General features: G+C 42.5%; 1 protein-coding gene across 1 annotated transcript in view; it reads right to left on the reverse strand.

The window, feature by feature from the left end:
* SEMA4G (semaphorin 4G) overlaps positions 1-23618 on the reverse strand; it is a 228030-nt gene that overhangs the window by 59588 nt on the left and 144824 nt on the right. The window contains exons 6-8 of the mRNA XM_077258634.1: positions 5824-5917; positions 3454-3567; positions 897-1054 (exon numbers count right to left, since the gene is read on the reverse strand). Of these exons, the coding sequence (XP_077114749.1) occupies positions 897-1054; positions 3454-3567; positions 5824-5917 (366 nt within the window). The remainder of the gene's footprint in view (positions 1-896; positions 1055-3453; positions 3568-5823; positions 5918-23618) is intronic.

Below are 23618 nucleotides of genomic sequence, written 5' to 3' on the forward strand. Positions count from 1 at the left end.
GCCGAACTCTAATAAACCTTCAAATATCTATTCCCCCATGACATCTATACGCCGTAAGACAGTATATAGTCAGCCCTTTTATGTCCTGGCCATTTACCAACTCTGGGTCCAAGAACATCAAAAGACATGGACTCCTTCAGGTCAATTTTTTGTTTAATAGGTTGTGCCAAGTTTTAAAGTTACTCCCCATCTATGTCCCGAATTCTGGGACTCCCAACACTCCATTCATTCTGAAAGGGACCCCCAGAGATAGATGTGCGCCATGTTTGGCAGCTGGTTTCCGTCACTCGCATTAAGAATGAATGGAGCGTAGTAGTGGCGCATGCTTGACCTTTACTCCATTCACTTGACGCCCTTCAGAGCCCTGTTCTTAAAATCGGTGGGAGTCCCAGAGGTCAGAATCACAGCGATCACAAAGATATCACCTATCCAATTGATAGAGAATAACTTCTGAACTTGGGACAATGAATTTAAAGTTAATGCATGTATTTTCGTCTAGGAATAATTTTTGGAATTGGGTTTTATTACAAATTTTTAACAGTTTTACTGAGTTATCTAAAAATCTGTCAGTGAGCTTGTTCTAACAGACAACTGGTCTTTAACTGAACTCCAGGGTGCCGATTTATGATCACATAAAAGTTCATCTCTCCTGTGATTTTTGGTTATAAATCAGCTGAGAGGAGCTCCGAAATAGTCAGATGAAAGTGCCAAACGCCCGTTCAAAACAAAACAAGCTCACTGACAGATTCTTAGCCAACTCTTTCTGCAGTCAGCAATGACCAGGGAAACAAACAGCACAACATGTTTAATGAAATCGAGATGCAAAATTATTTTGAGCCCAAAATACATGAATTAAGGTGAACTAACACAGATGGAACTAGACCAGCTTGTCTTACCTTGCACACGCGAGCCACTCTTGCCACCTTTGTCTTGTCTAGAAACTCTGAAGTTTCTTCCATGATATTCTCATTGAAGAAGTAGTAGATTTTATCATCGTCTCCTATGGCAGTGGTTAAACTTTCTGGGATCAACGTAGAAGTCACAAACTCTGCATCTAAAAGTGACACAAAAATATATATTTTTACTTTTGCTCACTGTTTAATTAGTTATGTAAACGTCTCAGAAAAGAAGCTGGTATTAATAGTCTAAAATCATGTCTGATGAATTGTTCTAATACATCTATGGCTGTGGGAGCTCTGCTTCTGATGTACGGTACCCAATCCTCTGCATAAACACAGCAATAAATGAGAAAATCTGGGCTTCCTGCAGAAACACATTAAAATCAATAATTACACAGCAAACAGCTCTGCTTTCACTCCCTGTTTTCTCAGTACAGACAGTGATGGTATAAAGCCAAGAAATGCCATCAACATCTGATGGGTTGGAGTCCAAGAGATAGGTCCCCTTACAATTAGAAGCTTAGAGCAGCAGACTAGGAAAATGTCATCCAACGTCTCCTGTTGGCTTAGTTCTGCTTTTTCTGAAGGCCACACTATTGTTCTCTTATAGAGCATTGGCACACCAGGCAACCACAGGAACAAAAACAAAAAAACATGGAGCTTACAGGAGACATGATGCTTTCCCAGCACCGCTGCCTGCCACTTTGTTTTAGTCTTGGATCCAAGAAGATAGGTAAAGATCCTAATGATGCCAACAATGTTTTTAGTGAGAAGGTTCCTTTAGGGTATGTGTCTACATAGGTGGCATACCCAGAGGATTATTTGTCTGGATCCGTTGTATATTACCATAGCACCATTGTGGATCAGATTTTGTGAAATGTCATCAACACATTGGAGAATATCTGTTGCGGACATTGACAATCACATTTATGAGTGATGGAATTGCTTTAAATTAGAGGAATTTTTGCAGCAGAATTTGAACAATATGATGAGACTTTTCCACTGAAGTATTTAGGTCGTCCTGTGCTGATCCACAGTTAAGTTCCCCTATGCAAATTATATAAAAAGTCAGCAAACCCTCCAGGTTTTACCTGACCATCTAATGCCTATGGGAACTCCTGACTAGTTTCCCTACAAGTTATGTCAAGGACACAAGGATTGGGAAGTTGGGATTCAATTACCAGAGCTTTTTATTAGCAGAAGACAAACAAATGGTGGATAGAAACAATTAAAGAACTCATGAAAACCTCAACGAGAAGGCTGACAACGAAGGTTACTATCATAAAGAACTCATGAAAACCTCAACAAGAAGGCTGACAATGAAGGATACCATCATGAAGAACTCATGAAAGCCTCAACGAGAAGGCTGACAACGAAGGATACCATCATGATGAACTCATGAAAACCTCAACAACAAGGCTGAAGGATACATCATCTACATGTTCCAGAGTTGTCATCTTTTCTTAAAAAAAAATGTAGTTTATCCAGAAATAGTCCAGTAATTAAAGTCCATGGCTTATTGTAATAAACAGAAAAAATGTGACAAAGAAATCATCCCGTCCAGAGGCGATATCCTTGTCACAGCCGATAAAGGAATGAGACCTCAGAAACCCAGACAGCTTCGAAAAGGCCAATTACAATCTGCCTGCCATCTTGTAAAATATCGCACTGACCCAGAATCTCATGTTTAGCAAATGTCATAACCGAGAACGTCAGAGAATGAGCAGAAGCTTTTTTCATATGTTCTACCATCAATTATTTACAGCTCTTCCCAAAAATGTAACTTGAACACAAACTGTAAGGTTGAAACAGAGGACAAAAAGCATTTTTAAAGACCATGGAGACAAGTCTGGGTACAAGCGGGGTTCAGGTGTTTGCTGCTTTAGACAAGCAAAGAGTTGAAAAGCTCAAACATTCTGGTGGCAAAGGACAACTCTGACGAGACCAAAGAGTCACAGAAATGATAACAAAATTTAGAGGACATTAAAGACACAAATGGATGGGTGACAACACAGGAGCCCCTTATACTGTGCCATGAAGAGAGAGTTTACATATCGACCAGATCCCTAATCTGTCCAGGAGGCAACCATCTACTTGAAGGGAATGTATCATCAGAAAATTACCTATTGGTTAAATCAGATTTTTGTGTTAAATGTTTTTTTTTCTTGTTCCAAATCACATTTTTTTTATGAAAACCAAAAATTAGAAATTTTTCAAATGACCATCAGCCCCCAGCAATGTGATAGCAGGGCACAGATCAGTTACAATTGCAACCGCTGCCATATTACTACTTCTGTGAAGCTCAGCCATGGGCTGAGCTTCATAGGTGACCACAGTTCAGTTTACACTATATACTGCAAGTGCTACAACATCAACTATAACTCCCAGATGACGTTATGTACCCATAGCCTTAACTCCCAGAAGATTCGCTTTCAGCTACCAGCATACATTAAAAGGCTTCTAAATAAACCACCACTGGTTCAGATATGTCTGAAAAATATATAATCTATAAATACTCAAGAGCTTTTGTCCCCAAACAAACAACATATCATACCCATTAGCCAGTGTACGGTGGATGCCTCCGTTTTTATAGCAAGTGGACCAATATTTCTTCTTATATCTGGCAGATACTGGAACCCGTAGCGAGAAGCGGTGTACAGGCCACCATCTGGAAGCAACAAAACAACCATCAAATTCAGAGTGATTAGAGCTATAATTATTACACAAAGTGGATACAAACAACATTATCGCATTTTAGAGCCTATTTACACTGCCCAATCATGGCCGTTATACGACCACTGTTCGGAAATATATAAAAGGCTATCGGTGGTCGTTTACATGACGACAAACATTCTAGATGCACAGAATGATCGGTAATAAGACGATGTTCTCTGCACACAGAACGATCCTATCAGTGGCACATCATCCCCCGAAACATCATTCTGAAAAGTGTCCAGCACGGCAAATGTTAAATATTCACGCTGCGGATGCCAGTGTGTATTTCACCCTTTGTAAAGTGGGTAATCTGCAGATTTTCTACAAAGAAATACTTCTGATTGTCGACATGGTTTATTTTTTCTCAGCAAAAAGATCCCATGGGAACATAGCCGTACTCATTTGTTGCATCCTTTTATATGAGGGTCCTTCCAGTAGAACCCGCATTTATCTCAATAACGGGGCCCCACTTGTGCGCCCACTAGTTACTAAGAGGTGGCGAAAAATACGCCCTGTCCTTTTTTTTTCTATGAATATGTGAGGCCACATCTCCACTAATAGCAGGTCCTGTGAGAAGGCCCACTTGCCCCCCAGAGATAGATGTGGGTCCCAGTGGCGAGTTCCTGCTTTTGTGACTATGCCATAAATGTACAGTGGGAGGACTACTTTAGATTGTGAGCCCCAATGGGGACAGTGCCAATAATGTCTGTAAAGCAATGTGGAATTAAAGAGGTATTCCCATCTCCATGATCCTATCCCAATATGTAATAGGTATAATAATAATATTAGCAAATAATTCCAATAAGAAAGGTGGTATAGTTTTTCTGAGTCGTTATGTCTCTTTCCTTGTGTGCAGGCATTGCAGGACCTTAGGTATCCATTAGCAACTAGCTGTCACTATATCAGTGGTCGTAACCATGGATACCTAAGGTCCTGCAATGCCTGCACATGAGGAAAGAGACATAGTAAATCAGAAGAACTATACTACATTTCTAATTAGAGGTATTTGCTAATATTTTTATTACAAATACTACATATTGGGATAGGATCTTAGAGATGGAAATACCTCTTTAATGGAGCCATATAAGTGGGTAAAAATAAATAAATAAATAAATAAATAGGAAAGGCTGATAGAGAGCAAATTCAGTCATTATCATTTCCACATGGGTTGACATCCATAAATCCCTAACTTATTAAAGGCCTTTTAGTCTATTAAGTTCTACATTCCTGCTTCAGTATTGAGTCACGGCCTCCACAACTGGGTCTGATCAAAAAGTCTGATTTGTTAGAAGAAACAAAAAAACATTTATGGAAAAAAAAAACCTTTATTATCAATCAGGTGATCTACCAAAACTGAACAACTATAATAAAGTGGAGTTGGAGACCCTTATAGTCACAGATCACTGGTTTCTCCTTTAGGCTCAAGGATGCCCTGCAGCTATAGAGGGCAGGAGCAGCAGGGCCCCTAGTACCTGTGGGATCCAATAAAAAGAAAAAAAAGAAAAGGAGCTTCAAGTAACGTCTCTGTAAATAAGGATCACAGATATGGCAGCATAACGATTTCAGATAATCTATATATTCAGTAGGATGCAGGTATTATTACTGGGAATAAGACTGACCTGTGATATCAGACATCGTCCATCGGCAGCTTCTATGGGTGCAAATTCTTATGGGGCAAAATAAAAGCAGCAGCAGCATACCACTACTGCCGATAACTAGGGCAGTGCACAAGCCTCAGACTTCTAGCAGGGTGCCTGAAATCTCCGGGGTGCACTAATTTAAATTGTACAAGACGCCAGCAACCAGGCAGAGCTGGCACAATAACGTCACTGCGTGGCATCATTTTTGCAAGCCCGTTCTGTGTGCAGGGGAGAGGAGGACACAGTTGCTCAGATTAGGAGAGTTTAAATTTTTTTTTGCAGGGGGTGCAGGCACAGAGGTGACATTATTACTGTTTACGGGGGCACTAAGAGCATTATTTGCTTTAAGAGAGGACAACTGATTGTTTTAACAGGGCACTCAAGGGGCTTTTTCTTCTTTTTTTAAGAAGTGGGTATTATTACTGCCTTTGGGGTCATAAATACTTATCTTGCCCGGGCAAACCACACTATACACCAATGAGTGAATTTAAGAGAGGTCATGCACATAAAAAATAATGAAGCAGCCTTGTTTTTCATCCTCTGTAATGCTGAATACACACACGTCTTACCTTTTATAAGGCCAGTGTAACCTATGACTGGGTCATACGGGCACTTCTCTTTCCCGTCATCAAAGGTAGCAGGTAAAAGGAATGTCCGGGCATCCTAAACACACAAAAAAATAAACAAGACTAATGGACAGAAAAGAAAACTAGACGCCACGTATCAGATAAAAGCAGACTGCTGAACTCGAGAGCCAAAGCCCGGCTGAGCTAATGGATCACAAGAGTGCGCGTCCATCAGTGAGAAGCAGCGCCCGCAGCCAGTCTGCCCAGCTCGCTCCATGTAGGACAACATGAGCGCTACAAGTGCCGATCGTGCTTCATAATGAGGGTTCAATGAAAAGTGGTTGTGCTGTCAATACCCAAACATTAGGTTTCCCGGCTTCTTGGAAATGACTCTTTAGAATAAGACTTCCTCCAGCTATAGAGGACGGATGGGAGATTAAATGTAGGCAGTGCAGTAAGACTGCGGGGTGATGGTGCGCCAACAACACTGGATTGTTAACAGCTTATTCCCAACCTACAGCTCAGCTCTAACGGCCCTTAGTGAAGCACAAATTAGATATGGGATGGATCAGCAAACATTACACCTGTCAGGAGACTGAGCCAATGCAGGTCCAGATTTAAAGGGACCAAACCAAGTACAGGCGCTCAGTGCTCCCTTGGCGGGGGCCAGTCATTTAGATACACCTTCCCACCTGCTTGTTTTACCTCAATCTCCACCCGAGAGCCAGAGGCGGGAGGAGATAGATGGAAACAAGTCAGTTGGAAGGTGCATATAAATGTTTGGCAGCGCCAAGATGCACCGAGCGCCCGTGCTTGGTTTGAACAGTCATTCTGTTCCGACAGAGTCCCTTTAAAAAGGTACCATATCAAGGTGGGAGTCTTCCTGTAATAATTACATTATTGGGGCAAGGCCAGGCCAGACTTCATGTTCGATACCACAGAGGCAAAGACCGAAACAATCTAAGGCTATGTTCACACTGGGAATTTTTGCAGCTTTTTTAATGCTAAGTTTCAGCTGCTTTTTACAGTGCCAGCTATGTCTATGAGAATTTAGAAGTCTCATGCACACACCTTGGTTTTCTTGAGATCAGTATTTTGTGCTTTGCTGCGTTTTTTAAACAAAGAGCATGTGATTTCTTTCAGCGTTTTTCAGCCATTAAATTGAATGGAAAAAACGCATAAAAAAAGCACCAAAACCGCCGCAAAAAAAAACAGCAAAACCAGCGTTTTTACTGCAGCTTCTTTCCTGCCAAGCATTCAGGTTTTGCTGCAGAAAAAAAAAGCAGCAGAAACTCCCAGTGTGAACTTTGCCTTAATGAAATCATGGAAAGACACATTGACCATCAGATATGTCTGTGGTTGTTCCATACACCTAAACTGGGCGAGCAGAAAAGCCTCATGCAGACGTACGAATAAGAATCTACGCTGCACAAATTTCTACAAGTGAATACATCCATTTCAGTTCTACCCCTCCTTCATTCACCATTTCCAGCAGAGGAAAAGTCAGATGTTCCTTTTAGGGTTGTACGAGTTGGTAAATTCCCTTTTGTTAGAACATCAACACAACCATAAGCTGAGTACAGATTGTCCCACTGCTGAGATCCCCAGTGATCAGATACTACCTGTGGTGGAATCTGACAACGTGCTTAGTTTCCCTACAGTGCCCCTTCAGGCTAAATAAGGCATTACACAAGGAACATTGTAATATGCTGTAATACATGGAAGTGCAGAGTCCTCCAGACAAGGTTATACACTAGAATTATAAATAATAATACACTTCCCCTAAAAGAGGCATTGTCAAAGTGCAGGCATGAGGTAGATACAATAGCTTAAAAATAGATGTGCAGCATCTGTGCACTAAATACACTACATATGACATATATTTACTCATAATATTCATCAAATATATCATAGTGGTATAAATTACATGCTGGATTCATGGAACTTAAAAGGGGTCTCCGGAGAGAACAAGTAGTCACCTATCTACAGGATAGGTAATAACTTATTGAGTAGTGGGGGTCCGACTGATGGAACTCGCACGTATCGGCAGAACGGGTACTTTTATCCCTGTTAGAATGGAGCATGGAGTGACCTATTGCAGCTCCATTACTTCTCTATGGAGCTGCTGGATAAAGTCGAGCACAGCACTCAAGAGTCCCATAGAGAATGAATAGAGCGGCGAGTCAAGGAAGCGCACTGCTGCTCCATTCTAGCGGGAGTACATGTGTCCCATTGGGGATAAAAAATTTTCCCACTCCGATTGGGGTGGGTCCCAGAAATTGGACCTCCACCACTCTTAAAGCGCCATCCAAAGCCGCTCACTTCCGCATCAGCAGTGACCCCACAAACCTGTTGTGATGGGTATATGATCAGTCGGTATCATGCACGTGTCCAGTTCACTAGGACAGGACAAATGCACGATGCGCTACCAATCATGCGTCTCGGTAGGTGTGCGGGTGGCAAGATCATCAGCACTGCTCACTTCTAATACAGAAGTAAGCAGCTCTGGACTCCGGATAACCTATTTAAAAGCCATCTCTCAGCTCCATTTATGGAGTAACAGCGGTTTGGTCACCATCGTTAAGTGTTTTTCTCCTTATTATAATACATTATACTAAATGAGCAGCTGCGATCAGAAAGAAATTGAATTGTGAAGACACTTTCATAACCGCTAAAGACGTGTTACTAATTATACTGCAGCTCAAATAAGGTAAGACTAATGAATCAGGGTGATGAATTCCTCGAAGAGAAAATTAATAAGTCAGAACGCATTCTTGGATCACACTAAGTGCGAGTTTCTACAAAATTATTTCTCAATCCCTATATGCAGACTTTGGAATTTCAGCACTTTTTTTTTAGTTGATGAAATATTTTGCTCTTTGACCAAATGGCACATTAAGAAATGCTGGCAGGAACATTGCCACTTACACAGCATCTAAACAGCCTTGATGCCGATGACCGAGCAGAGCAAGGGAGATGGCTCTGTCCAAGCTTTGAACTGGGACAAAGAAACACGACTAGAAGCCAAAGATGAGCTTCAGTCCCCTCTGAACACCCCGACGCTCTACATCTGGCCAACATCATGTCCAAGGCAAACATTGGTCCTTCTCAAAATGACATCCTGCTTCCATTTTAAGATTATTATAACCAATCTCTATTCTATTTGTCAACTAGCAACTTAGGCCAATCTTCGGCTACACCTGGTCATTGAACTGAGCAGCGGTGATCCAAGACACCTAAAACGGGGTCTGCTTTCTGTTCCAGAAACAGTATCGCTCTTATCGACAGGATGTGTCTGGTACTGCCGATTCTTCCCAATGAAGTAAATAAGGTTGTGCTGCAATACTTGAGGTTTCCAACTCCTGCACTTTACTAGGCACGATGGGCCTATCTATGTGCCCAAAACTACAGTAGATGTTAGTTTTTGTTGTTTTCTTTTTAGTAAATTATGTATGTTGAGCATACATAAAACTGCCTATTTGGAGTAAGTTCACACTAGGTGTTTCTGCAGCGTTTCTTTTTTTTAAAGCGTTTTTATGAAAATTTTCAGCTGCATTTTACAGTACCAGCAAATTTTATGAGATTTCAGATATATCATGCACACAGCTTTTTTGGTCATCAGAATTTTGTGCTTTGCATGGCAGGCTCAGAGCAGTCACTGACCGTTCCTGCCAGCGATTCAGCTGCTCCATGTCAACAGAGTAGCTCTTGTTCGAGGCTGCTCTGCTAACGAGGAGTGTCTTCCGATGTCATGCTGATTGGCAGTCGGCATCCTGCAGTTAAGCAGCCAATCAGCATGACGTTGGTAGTCATGACCTGTCAACAGAGCAGCGTGGAAAAGAAGCAGCTGCTCTGTCGACATGACATCAGAGTAAGCAGCTGAATTGTCGGCCGGAGCGGTCTGTGACCTCTCTGTGCCAGCAGAGATCAGCTCCTGCAACTACCTACCTGTTAGAAAAAAAAAAACCAGTATAACCTCTAAGTCTTAACACTACTGCAGCCCATATAGTGGACATGTGCGTGCAGACAGAAACATTTTACATATTCAGTAAATTCAGTCTAAATGTTAAAGTAAGCTATATTGCCTAACCGGTTACTAAGTCATATAGAAACTAATGACTGCGTTTACTTCTGCAATTCATGGTATGAATGAGATCATTAGGTCACAATCCTCTGAATAACTCACAAGAATATTTCACTAAGAATATCAAGACATAGTAATTAAGTCAGATAAAAAAAACCAGGACATTGCTATCGCATCTAACAATCTTAACACAAAGGAATTGGCATTGGGAATGTCAATGGGATTTCTAACCAGAGGTCCAGTAGAAAAATATCTGCCACTAGCCCCCCTACTGACCATTAATTTAAAGCCCCCTATACCAGTGTTTCTCGACTCCAGTCCTCAAGACCCACCAACAGGTCAAGTTTTCAGGATTTCCTTAGTATTGCACAGGTGATAATTTCATCACCTGCTAAAGCATTAATTCCATCACCTATGCAGTACAAAGGAAACCCTGAAAACATGACCTGTTGGTGGGTCTTGAGGACTGGAGTTGAGATACACTGCCCTATACGCAATAGATAGATGTCAGTTGATGAAACGTTCGTCTGACAGCCATCTCTTCAGAGTCCCCAAATTCTCAAGAAGTTTGGACAAAGAGCTTGTGTTCTCTAGAAGGGACCCACAATTAGAAATCCAACGTGCCAAGAGGTCCCAGACCCATTAGAAGACATAAGAGTCTGCCGGCGAGTTCGGCCAACATTAGTCTAATGTGTATGGAGCCTTAATGCACATCTCCAGATCTGATCATCTCAAAATCTATTTATGTGTGATTGACCTTAAAAGCTCTTCTCGTAAGAAAACCCTTATCCTTGTGACCATCATTGTACTGACTGTATGATCAGGTCATGCGCTGTGACATGGTGATGTCATGGGAGGATGGCTAAAGATTCAGTTTCACAAATGTGTGACTCAACTTACATCAAATCTTAAAGAGACACTATGATAGCGAGGCAAGAAAGAGCACACAAACAAACAGATATGGTCATCAGTGTGACGAATATTGTTATTGTATTCTCTGTCTCTGAATCAGTGGTAAAGAAGAGGTTCAAACCAACAAAACAGGGAATGGGGACAGCACTCTTGAAACCAATCTCCAGAAGTGGAGATGACTGGAACCTTATGGCTGGTACTGAACTCTCAGCATGGAGGAAGTTTTCATAACTACAGAATATTAGTACGTTTCATCCATTTTTACTTTAGACACATTAAAATAAATTCATCTAGCTGTAGAATCAGCTTCCAACTGTATTTCTCGACACTCTCCTTACACATGGTGATGGTGGGGGAGAGAAGAACTGGGCAGATTACATTTCAATGCCTAAACCTTTTGTTTTAAGGAGATACAAGCTGCTGCCAGGGGCGTCTGGAAACTGCTTTCTGCTCTGTGTTGAAAACATGAGAACTCAGCTGAGATATGTGCTCATGTGTACGGTGTACTCGGGAGATTCTGTGCACTCTGTGACTGCAGACTTGTGAATCATCACAGCAAGCACTGCACGCTGTCAAGATTCTCTGGTTCCGGCGCTGAGAGCGTGACCGCAAGTTTGCGATTTGCAGACATGCGGTCAACTGCCAACTAGACGAACACAGTCTTGCTCAATACTGGTGAATTGTGCAAGGCTGGACACTTCTAGCTGGATTGTGGTCAGAAATACACAGATTGCATACTGTCAGGATTCACAGACACATAGGTTGACTACAGCCTTAAACCCCAAGGATAGACAACTCCTTTAAAGGGTACTGCACCTCTGGATTATAGTCTACTAGAGGATTTGGTCAATCTCAGGCGTAACCGTAAAATGAGACCCGTTGGAAGCTCCACGAAGCACACAGCCCGATTCTGCTCACAAATAATCAAACATTTTTTAAGTCGTAATGTGGCCGAAAGTTTGTAAATCGCATGCTCTCCGGCACCAGCACCGGAGAAATCTGACAGTGCGTACACTGCACGCTGTGAGAATTCACAAGTCTGCAGTCACATACAGTGACATACAGTGACTGCAGACATGAGCCCCAAGCCTTTGCAACCCCTTTAAGGCTTAGTGGGCAGTGTGAAAAATACAAGATTTTTTTTTTTACATTGATGATGATATGGAAAATTGTAAAAAAAAAATTACTAAAAATGTTTTAAAAATATACATTTAACAAATACGTGAATTAAAAAATTACATACTTTTTCTGGTGCATGTTCCCTATTATGCTCCTTTTCATTTACTGTAATTGTTGTTCTACGTAGTTTACTACCTCGCTTGTTTAATGGCAAAACTCCATCATTCCCAAAAAATAATCAATCTAAAAAATAGGTAACAACTGAATGAACCTGCGCAGAGCGTCAGCCTTTCTGCTCCATGCCCCTATGTTAACTCTTCCGGTCTTCAGCCACCACATTAGGCTAAGTGCTGTCATGAACACATTGGCGCAGTGGAGCTGCATGATTCAGGTTTTAAACAAAGCTCAATATTCCTAATTAGATTTCTGAAAATTTTAGCACTTTTCCGAACAAATATTTGCAATTAACATAAAACGCCCCCTATAGCAACAATAAAACACAATCGTCACATCAATCTATTGAAAATTCTATTATTCTGGCCATTTCCTCAGAAGATACTGCACAACAATTCACATATTCCTATAAGAAACGCGAATGGTCAGTTCAGTAAGGCTACGTTCACATTAGCGTTAAGCTAATGTGCGTCGGGTTTGCGTCGGCGACGCAGCGGCGACGCATGCGTCATGCGCCCCCTATACTTAACATGGGGGACGCATGCGTTTTTTTTTGTTGCGTTGTGCCACACATGCATCTTTTTTGCCGCAAGCGTCGGACCAAGAAAACGCAACAAGTTGCATTTTTCTTGCGTCCGATTTTCGGCAAAAAACGACGCATGCGTCGCAAAATGCAGCGTTTTTGCGTGCGTTTTGCCGCGTTTTTGCATGCGTTGTGCGTTGCGTCGCCGACGCAGCGGCGCACAACGCTAGTGTGAACGTAGCCTAAATATCATTGTGCTCAGGGCTGAAACGTGTCCTAGTTTTTCCAGAACCGTCTGTAAATGTCTGTTTTGCTTTAACATCCTTTATACATTTAGTTCATCATAACAACATTAAATGGCTTCTAATAATAATCCAACATGTATAAAACGCCTTTTGATGTTGGATTAAAGAAGTTTTTAATGATATTTTTTTCTTGTTCAAATTTGAAATTAATTCCAAAATGTAGCAAAGTTCATGCTAAAATATTGCAATTCTTAACACTAGCCAAGGGTCAAGCCCCTTAGTGTGAACTATAAAAATATGTAAGAAGCATAATAGCTAAAAAAAATATAAATATTATTAAAAAAAAACAACTAAAAATAATATTACTAATAAAACTAAAAGTTTATATTAAAAAATGTATAACGAAGCATATTTAGCATTCCTCATCCATAGAAGTCCAAACAATATTTAAAATTAGATCATACATTAAACGTCGTAAGGAAAGTTCAAATTTAAAAATAAATAATTTATAGCTTTTGGTGAAAAAAAACAAGGAAAAAAAAGACAACTGGGCACAGATAAAAATTCGGAAGAGTTTTGGAAGGAGTTGTCCCACCTTCATTATAGCAGTTTCCTTGTTTCGGCAAACTCCTGAACAAAACTTCTGCAAAGAAAAAAACAAAACAAAAACCTGTGCTCTGCTCGACTTCCCTTCCCCAGCGAGCAAAGCTGGAAGTCGAGGAGCGGTGTGCTCCTGAATAAAAAAAAAAAAAAAGATGAGACTAAGGCTATGTGCACACGTCCGGAATTGCCACGGAAATTTCCACGGCAATTCCGCAACTCCCTGCCGCGGGTATATCTCATGCGGAATTGGCATGCTTATTCCCGCTAAACACTAGCGTTTTCCAAGCAATCTGTGGCATCGGATGAAAAACTGATTGACAGGTTGGTCAGACTTGTCAAACATAGTGTTTGACAAGTGTGACCAACTTTTTACTATTGATGCTGCATTCCGCACGAAGAATGAACATGCTGCGTTTTCTTCCGAAATGCGATTCCGCCGCGGAAAGAATCGCAGCGTGTTCACAAAAAATGCGGAATGCATTAAAAATGATGGGATGGTTATGTAAACTTTTTTTTTAGCGTTTTTTTCCGGTGGGAAACGGCAGAAAAAACACTAAAAAAAGCTAAAAATCCTGAGCGTGTGCACATAGCCTAATAGTGATGAGCGAGCGTGCTCGGGTAAGGTGTTATCACAGTGCGCTCGTATGCTAATAAAGTATTTTTAGCATGCTCGAAAAAAATACTGGAGTTGCTGCGGCTGAAATTTCTCACGGCTGTTTGACAGCAGCACCACATGCAAAGATTACCTAACAAACCCGAAATCCCTGCATGTGTTGCGGCTGACAAACAGCAGGGAGAAATGCAGCCGCGGCGAATCCAGTATTCTTTTCGAGCACACTGAAAATCTTCGATTAGGACACGAGCGCGCTCTGATAACATCTTATGCTCGCTCATCACTAGAGACTAACCCTTTAACATAGATGGATTGTCACAGGTCGTTTTCTAATGTCACATTCCATGTAAGCCCCTCTTATATTCGAAGCTTATAAACAATTCTCTTCCTTTTGCCCAACGCCATGCAAATATAAAATGTGGAACGCGGCTGAGCTTTTTGATCTATTCTTTTCTCTTCGCTCACGGGGTCTTGGCAGCGGCATTTCATCGTGTACACAAAATGTTAACAAGAGCGCAGGGGAGCAGAGTTGCTCTGTTCGTGTTTACATACATAAAAGGGCCAGGGCTCCCACCATCCGGGCCTGTTTTCTGCTTTAAACATGACAAATCACAGAAACCTAAACATGAAATAAAAAGGGAAAAACAACAGACACTACATCATCAATAAACCGGGGGGTTAATGAGCGCGGCTATAAATACAGGATCGGCAATTAATCCTTAGCACACCAGGTTTTGATTAAAAAACTATATATACATCTCTTTACGGAGGGCATACTGGATGCCTATTTGGGCACCAGAACATCTGCTTAGAGTTTATATGTGATGTAAACATGTAAAAAAACGTAAATTTCTATTTCTACATCGTAATATATGAGGCTGAACATATACTATGTCGTTTGTGGTCTTAGCATGTCAATCCCTAAAGCTACACATCCGCGAGGCCTTTGAAGCTCCATCTCCAGTTTACACAAGTCAGCCTATAAACCTTCCAGAAACACCAAATTAATAAATGGAAATATAGAAATAAATGTAAAGTTGTTTAACAGCTTGACTAGAAAGAACAGTCTAGTTAATCAATTCCAAGTTACAGTATATATTTAGGGAAAGCCAAGCGACAATCTACATGGTTGCCATTGTATCCACCACGAAGGTTAAATTATGGTGATGCAGTTATACAAACATTGTTCCAATATTTTTGCAAAACAAGGTAGCATTGTTCTGTTTGCTACAAAAGTTGGGTGGCAACTCATTTAACAGCTGTAATGATGGCCATATAGGTTACAAGCCAACTTTGTTAGAAAAATATGACACTAAAAACAAAGATATCCCTCAATTCAAGACATCGCCCATCGGGAAAGGGTCCGTCGCCCATCGGGAAAGGGTCCGTCGCCCATCGGGAAAGGGTCCGTCGCCCATCGGGAAAGGGGCAATCACTCAAAGTATAGCATTATGGACCCTGAATGAAGGGTCATGAAGGACACATGGTAGACCACAAAGGTGTTCAAGCTCTACCTTCCTCAGGATTTGTGACTGTCGAGTTCTAGGCATTGGGGTCCTCTGCAATTTGACATTTATTACAGAATATGTGGGTAAGTGATAAATTTCTATCACTTTGGCAGCTTGGACATTTCTTTTTATAGGAAAACAAGAAAGGGGCCTGTATGATTTCTTGCAAAAACAGAAACATTACAGGTTATGGATTAGATTCTGTAATCCGGAGAACTTATCCGATTGCCATATGTGGTGTTGGGATGGAATTTTCCACTAATATGGGGAATTACCATCTGCCTCAAGAGATTTTGGTGTTCCTCTGGATCAACATGTTAGGTGATAGACATAAATCCATCAGGTCCAACCTATCTTCAACCTTAAAAACTATGACAGGTCAACACAGACAATCTGATAAAAGGGTATTCTGATCATGTGGCCTCTAAGAAGAATCTGGTAGCAAATTTCCCTGTATAACCAACAAATGGAATAATAAATGAGAGCTATCACCAGGTTTCAAAATAGAAGTTACATACATAATTAATTAGATCCCTTGGACCTAATGACATTGGTGTACTTTCTTTGATAATTCATGCCTCTGTGGCTGCATTATCCTTTTTAAAGTTTTTCTAAGGCTACTTTCACATTTGCGTTTTAATCTGCAGCGTTTAATCCGCAAACGCAAGGACCAGAAAAACGCAGAAAAGCGCGTATAAACGCAGCGTTTTTTAAGCGCATGCGGTTAACGCATGCGGCTGTAAAACGCTGAGTTTACATGCTTTTTTATGCGTTTTTCATGCGTTTGCGGTGCGCATTGTGAAAAATTTTACAGGAGAAAAATCTAGATTCCCAGAAACAGCCAATGGGACTACAGAGGGCGTGTATTATGGGATATCTATATATAGACCCTAGGACTGCTGAAATCTTCAGATTTTGCTCCTGTATCCTGTGTCATGATGGATCTTCACATGGATAACTTTTACTTCAACCTGGATCTAAGCATCAAGCTTTTTCTTGCGTGTGCGTTTGCTTGGGAGCAACACCGAAACCGTGAAAGACAGAAGGACAAGGCGTAGGCGTTTTTGGCAACACCCCATTATAGAACTGCGGGAGAGCCGTGGTGCATATCACACCCTGTATGTCGAGCTCAATGACAACCCGGACAAATTCCCGGAATATACCAGGATGTCGCAAGACTCTTTCCGGGATTTGCTTGCTCGTGTCCAAGGAGCCATCCGGAGACAGGACACACAGCTCCGTAGAGCAATTCCACCAGAGGAACGTCTCCTGGTTACATTAAGGTACGTAATAATTCTAAACAAATGCTAGTCATAATTATTGCTGGTCTGACATGGATTCTTTGCATTTTTGTAAATTATTTTTTCTTTATTACAGATTTCTTGCAACCCGGAGAGAGCTTGTCATCCCTTCACTTCCAGTACCGCCTTGGAATTTCCACCCTGTCCGGAATAGTTTTTGACACCTGCCGGGCTTTGTGGAATGTTCTCCGTGAAGAATTTAAACCCATACCCAACGAGGAAATGTGGATGGAAATAGCAGATAAATTCTGGACAGTGTGTGATTTCCCCAACTGTTTGGGTGCGGTTGATGGGAAGCACATCCGGATTATTAAACCAGCCAGAACGGGATTCACAGTTCTTCAACTACAAAAAATATTTTTCAGTAGTTCTCATGGCAATAGCCGATGCGGACTGTCGCTTCATTGCCGTGGACATTGGTGCTTTTGGCCGTGGCAACTATTCACAGACTTTTAAAAACTCTGATATGGGCCGACGTGTTTATGGCAAAAATTTTAATTTTCCACAGCCACGACCTCTCCCCAACACTCAAGGTCCACCGATGCCATTTGTAATGGTTGGGGATGAGGCATTTCAGATGAGTGAAAATCTATTGAAGCCCTATTCAAGTCGGGACTTGAACCGCACAAAACGGATCTATAACTACAGACTAACCAGGGCCCGCAGAACAGTAGAGTGTGCCTTTGGGATTATGGTGTCAAATTGGCGCATTCTTGCACCAGCCATAAATCTAAAAATGGAGACAGTGGATGAGGTGGTAAAAGCCTGTGTGGTTCTCCATAATTACATTCTGGCTAAGGAACGACGCACCATTGAACTTGATGAACAAGTTGCAAACCCTTTGCCTGATTACCGGCATCACCCGCTGCGGTCAACTGTTGAAGTTGGCCACATGGGGGTCCAATTTGCTGCCTTTTTTGATTCAGACCTTGGACGTGTGGAATGGCAGGACAATATGGTGTAAAATGTCCTGTTGGCTTTGGGTGTGTAACAGTTATTTTCAAAATGTTGATAATGTTTGTTTTAATAAAATAATTCTGTTTTATTATCTCCACCATGTCTCCCATGTATTTGCTTACACACCACTAGGGTTTTTGGGCTTGGCTGTTGACGTCATTGCGTTCTGACTCGGTTCACCAGTAGCTATTTGAGGCAGACTGTGTACACGATGGCTGTTTGGTGCCGTCACATTCTCAGTATTTGTTCATTACTTAACATCAGTATATAAGCCAAAACCAGGAGTGGTTGTTAAATGCAGAGGGGGTGTTTATATTTTTATTTGACTTTTCCTCACATTGAACCACTCCAGCTTTTGGCTTACCAATAGTGATGTTAAATACTGAGCAAATACTGTCAGTGTGACGGAAGCCTACACAACAGATCAATAGTCATCAAGTCAGGTGTCAGAAATAATGAATTCATGATGCACCAATAAATAGCTCATGAATTTATTATTTCTGACACAAGTCCTGTTGGGTATAGATATGCCTTGTATCACCTCCATCGTACCTTCACTTTCTGTTAAATAGATTTAATGTACAAAGAAGATAAAATGGAGGTAATACAAGGCATTTATGTACTCTGCAGGTCTGGTGTCATAACTAACGATTTTGTGAAGACACGACCAGTTGAGTATAGTTACAGCTGTGTATTCAGCTGTGTATTGCAACCATTTTGTCTTCAGTCTGCGACAAAAAGTCAGAGTGAAAATACAAGTGGTTTTTTTTTGGGCAACCTTTTTTCTCTATACCAAACACACACAAACCATCTGTGTTGGAGCAGTGAGGGCTGGCTAACTATCGACGACGCAGGGGTGGCTGGAGAAGGTGCAATAAAACTACTGGGGTCGGGAAATTCGGGGATTGGGCTAGACACATGAGAGGGCAGAGACACACTAGAAGGTTGAGACAAACCAGACATTACAGACACATTGGGAGGTGAGGGGGGAAGGATAGCTATTGTCTTTGGTTTTTTTATTGCCTTTCCCGTTTTTGGATTGGCGCTGTCGTCCGGGGAGCCTCGTTGGGCTACTTGGTATTGGCCTGACCATTGTGGCCGACCTGTCACAGTCCGTCTGCCATTGTTGTGGCATTCTTGTGGTGGTGGCGGGGAACGCCAGGGCAGGGTCCGGCAGCGGCATTCCTGTGTTGGTGGTGGGTAACAGTCCTGGGTCCGGCAGCGGCATTCCTGTGGTGGTGGCGGGTAACAGGCCTGGGTCCGGCAGCGGCATTCCTGTGGTGGTCGCGGGTAACAGGCCTGGGTCCGGCAGCGGCATTCTTCTGGTGGCGGGGAACGACAGGCCAGGGTCTTGCGGCTGCAGCATGGTGGTGGCAGTGGAGGAGGTCCAAGCAGGAGCAGCAGTTGTCATGGTGGTGGCGGTGGGCTGTCCTACTGCACTCGGCATGGTGGTGGTGCTATAATAAGGTCCGGCAGTGTTTGGAATGGAGGTGGCCATGCAGTGGTATGCAGCAGATGTCACCATAGAGGTAAAGCATGACAGTGTGGGCACTGGTGGAAATGCCCCCACTGTCTGCTGAAAATACCGACTCTGCTGCATAGCCTGCACGTAAGCAGCATTACAGGCCTGCATAACACTAATCTGGAGATCGGGAGTAAGGGGTTCCGACATGCCCTGTTCTATTTGATTAAAAAAAATGATGTGCTGTCCTCTGGAGGTCGGCTTTCACTTGGGCAAGGGCTGTGGTAACCTCCTGGATATATGTACTCATATGACTAATGGCAGTATCCAGTCGGTCACCCATCGCCTTGAGTCCCTCGTGGAAGACCGAGCTCAAGTACAAAAACTCGGGCACGAGTGACCTGTCCGCGGCCCTCTGCCGCTGCCGGGAGGAGCCCCCCAAAAAATGGGCAGAGGCAGAGGACTGGGGAAGGGGATCACCTGATGGACCAGCTTCCTGGTCTCCAGTTAGTGTGGCAGGCCCACTTGCTGCAGTGCTGGAGGATGGCTGGGACAGGTCCGTGGCTGACTGATGAAGGACCGCTCCAGAACCTGGGCCAACAGTGGAGCTCCAAGTGCTGTGAAAAAAGATTAAAAAAAAATTAATACCAAACATTTACAAAACGCTAACTCCTGTGGAATATAAACATAGAGATTAAGACTGAGGTCACATTAGCACTATTTGGACTGCGTTTTACATCAGACTTTGCAAGCCAAAATCAGGAGTACTACAGTACGAAGAAAAGTATAATAAAACCATATGCTCCACATCTGCATGTATCAATCACTCCTGGATTTGGATTCCAAATTCTGATGTGGAATATGAAGGGACGATGGAGGTGATACAAGGCATATCTACACTCATCAGGACATGTGTCAGAAATAATGAATTCATGAGCTTTTTCTTTGTGTATCATGAATTCATTATTTCTGACACCTGACTTGATGACTATAGATCTGTTGTGTAGGCTGCCGTCACACTGTCAGTATTGCCTCAGTATTTTACATCAGCATTGGAGCCAAGACAAGACCAGGAGTGGAAGTATGTCAGGACAAGTATAATAAAAACAGATGCTCCACTACTGCATTTATCTACCACTCCCGGGTTTCATTTACAAAAACTGATGCAAATTATGGACCCAAAAATGGTAGTGTGACGGCAGCCAAAAGCATTTAAAAACTTTTTTTTTTTTTTTCACCATAAATATACTTACGTTCTCTGGGCAAGGACCGGTCTCAAAAATGCAAGGATGCGGTGGTACTTGTATTTACGGATCCTTGCTCCTCAACCACTAGGAAGCCGGCTCTCTTGGCGCAGGTCCTTGTTGAAGCGGTCCTTCGTCGATCGCCAACGTGTTTTGACTTTTGACACTGTTGACAAAACAAAACATAATAGTTAGGACAATGGTCTTTTGACCGTGGTCACACAACTGTGTGTGCTAAGAAAAATTAATTACTTTCTATCATCATACACATTTGTGTGAGCATGGCCAAGGTCTTGGCTGCATCACACTGCATTGCGATATTTACCAAATGCAGATCGGACCCGAGTTGGGGCATTGTCCCAGCCATCCCACAACGCTGTGGCCACCTCATTCCAACGCCGCCGGATCGTCGCGTTGTTGGAGTGCAGTGGATCCCGGGTGTCCCACAACGGGACTCGCTCATGGACCAGAGAGATTAGGTGCTCATTCTCTATGAGGTCCTCATCCCGTTCTGGAACCTAAAAAAACCCCAGAACATTAATGTTGGAGACATTAAGGAAGAAAGAAAACAGAAGCAGAGAAATGGCCTGAATATTAAAAGTTAAAAAAAAATTAGTACAGAAGCAACAGGGAAAGAAAGAGAAAAGTAAAGAAATGAAGATTCAAGAATTGTATAGTGAGGATACACTATACAGTCAGCCAGGTATACTTACACGCTGCCGCCGTGCCACCCGACTGTGACTCCGCTGCTCCTGCCCAGTCTCTGCCGCAGTAGAAGAGGAGCTCTGAAAAAAGGAAAAATAATTTGTCCTATGTGTAGATGTGACAGTGAATACTTACCAATCTGAGGAGGTGACTACTCACTTCGCTGACATTTTCCGCTTGTGCAGGCCCAGGTGTTTGATCCTCATCAGAAGAAGAAGAAGACATTCTGATGCATGCAGAAAAAAAGAAATGGAAGATATTAGGACATGTAGAGACAGAAAATAGAAAATACAGGCATTGGCTTTGATATACTCACATTGTTTAAAATCTTGTTTCCTCCAAGGTGCTTTCCGCTGTGTGGTCTGCTTCCCAGTCTGCTGTGTAGTGACCTGGCAATGCTCACTCCCTCCCTTTATCACCTTGTATGTGGGGGGGGGGGGGGGGGGGGCTAATTAGTGTCTAGACATGTTTTTCTCTGGTTCAACGCATGCGTTTACAAATGCAAGCAAATGCGTGTGCTTGTAAACGCATGCGTTTACATAGACAGCAATGCGTTTTTTTGTCGCAAAACTTACGCAATGGACCGCATGCGTTTCCAGGCGGCAAATTGACGCCTCTAAAAATTACTACATGTTGCATTTCCGCGCCAAAACAAAGCGGCAAAACGCGAACAAACAAAAACGCATGCGTCCCTAATGTTAAATATAGGAATACACAACGCATGCGGATATATGCGGTACAAACGCTGCGGACACAACCGCAAATGTGAAACCGGCCTAACTGACATTTGAATACTTAATGAAAATGCTAATGTTGCTCCAATCTGGTGACAGATCCCTTTTAAGAGTCCCTCCCAGAATTCCCAATTAAATAAGTCAACTGGCTGTGTAATTTCAGACGAAGCGGGGGTTTCAAAGTTCTGTTGTAAACAAGTAATCAAACTGAATAATATAAAGAACCGACAATACTTCTTTCCTTCAAGGGACATCAAACATAAATCTTTGCATAAAACGGCAAAGATGAATAAAACCGGGATATTCCATTCAGCGCGACACGGCTCACGGCTAAATTAGTAATGTCACACACCTAATCCTCTATACTATGATAAGGTTAAATAGACTAAACCGCTACAAGATGTCATCTGCTCGCTATACAGCACAGGTATACGTATATACGACTCTCATTGACCCCTATGCTCTTCCATCCCACAGACAACAAATATTTGGAGAGACTTCAAAGTGCAATGATGTCTGCATGCCTCGAGATATATTTTCAAAACCTGCTAAAAAACAGATTACTAAAAGGTTTCTGTGAAGAATCTTTGACTATTCTCAAAGACCCCTGAGTACTTTGTCAACCTTGAGGTATTTCACAAGTCACCCTTACCATAAATACAACTTGCTACCCCGCTTTGAACTCTATTGTACTCCCTTAAAATATAACATTTGTAACAGGGCTTGTCCACTTGTAGCAATATCTCTTTGTTGGCCTCTTTCAGACGTCAGCGTGTCCGGTAGGTGTGGTGACAGTTTCACACGTACTAGAGACAGTTATACAAGTAGACACATATAAGTGAATGGGTCTGTGCAAGTGTCAGTGTGTTTCCACGGACAGTGTGTCACCGGACAAAACACGTTGACACGTTAGTTTTTTAACAGAAGCACGGGTCTTAAAACATCCCGCACACATGCACAAGGATGACATCTGTGGGTTATCAGTGTGAAACGCACCAGCGCCTGGGAAGCAACAGTACAGTTAGCGTTGTTCCCCGGCGCCGGGTGCTGATGACTGCTCTCATCATTCTCCTCTGTGCTGCCGGTGATCAGAGCGAGCAGGGGAGAATGATGAGAGTTATATTCAAGTGATAACAGAGCAGGCGCGCGGCTGATGAGACTATTACTCCTATCAACCTACACCTGCTGCCGCTAATAACAGTGAGATCACGCGCTATAAATAAATAAAAAACCCGGAGTGGGTTCCCCTGTATTTTTGATAACCAGCCAGGCAAAAAACTTACAGCTGTGAACTGCAACCCACAGCTGTCAGAGTTAACAAGGCTGGTTATCAAGAATAGAGGGCTTGGGGTCACCCCCATTTTTGACAGCCAGACTTGCTAAAGCAGACAGCTGGGGGCTGGTATTCTTAGGCTGGTAAGGGGCCATGGATATTGTCCCCACCCAACAACCTAAAAACGGCAGCCTACAGCCATCCAAAAAAGGCACATCTATTAGATGCGCCAATTCTGACTCTCTGCCTGGCTCTTCCCACTTGCCCTGTAGCAGTGGAAAATGCGTTTCATATTTGTGGGGTTGATGTCCCCTTTGTATTGTCTGGTGACATCAAGCCCA

The sequence above is a fragment of the Ranitomeya variabilis genome, chromosome 4 (genome assembly GCF_051348905.1).
Source record: "Ranitomeya variabilis isolate aRanVar5 chromosome 4, aRanVar5.hap1, whole genome shotgun sequence".
Lineage (NCBI taxonomy): Eukaryota > Metazoa > Chordata > Amphibia > Anura > Dendrobatidae > Ranitomeya > Ranitomeya variabilis.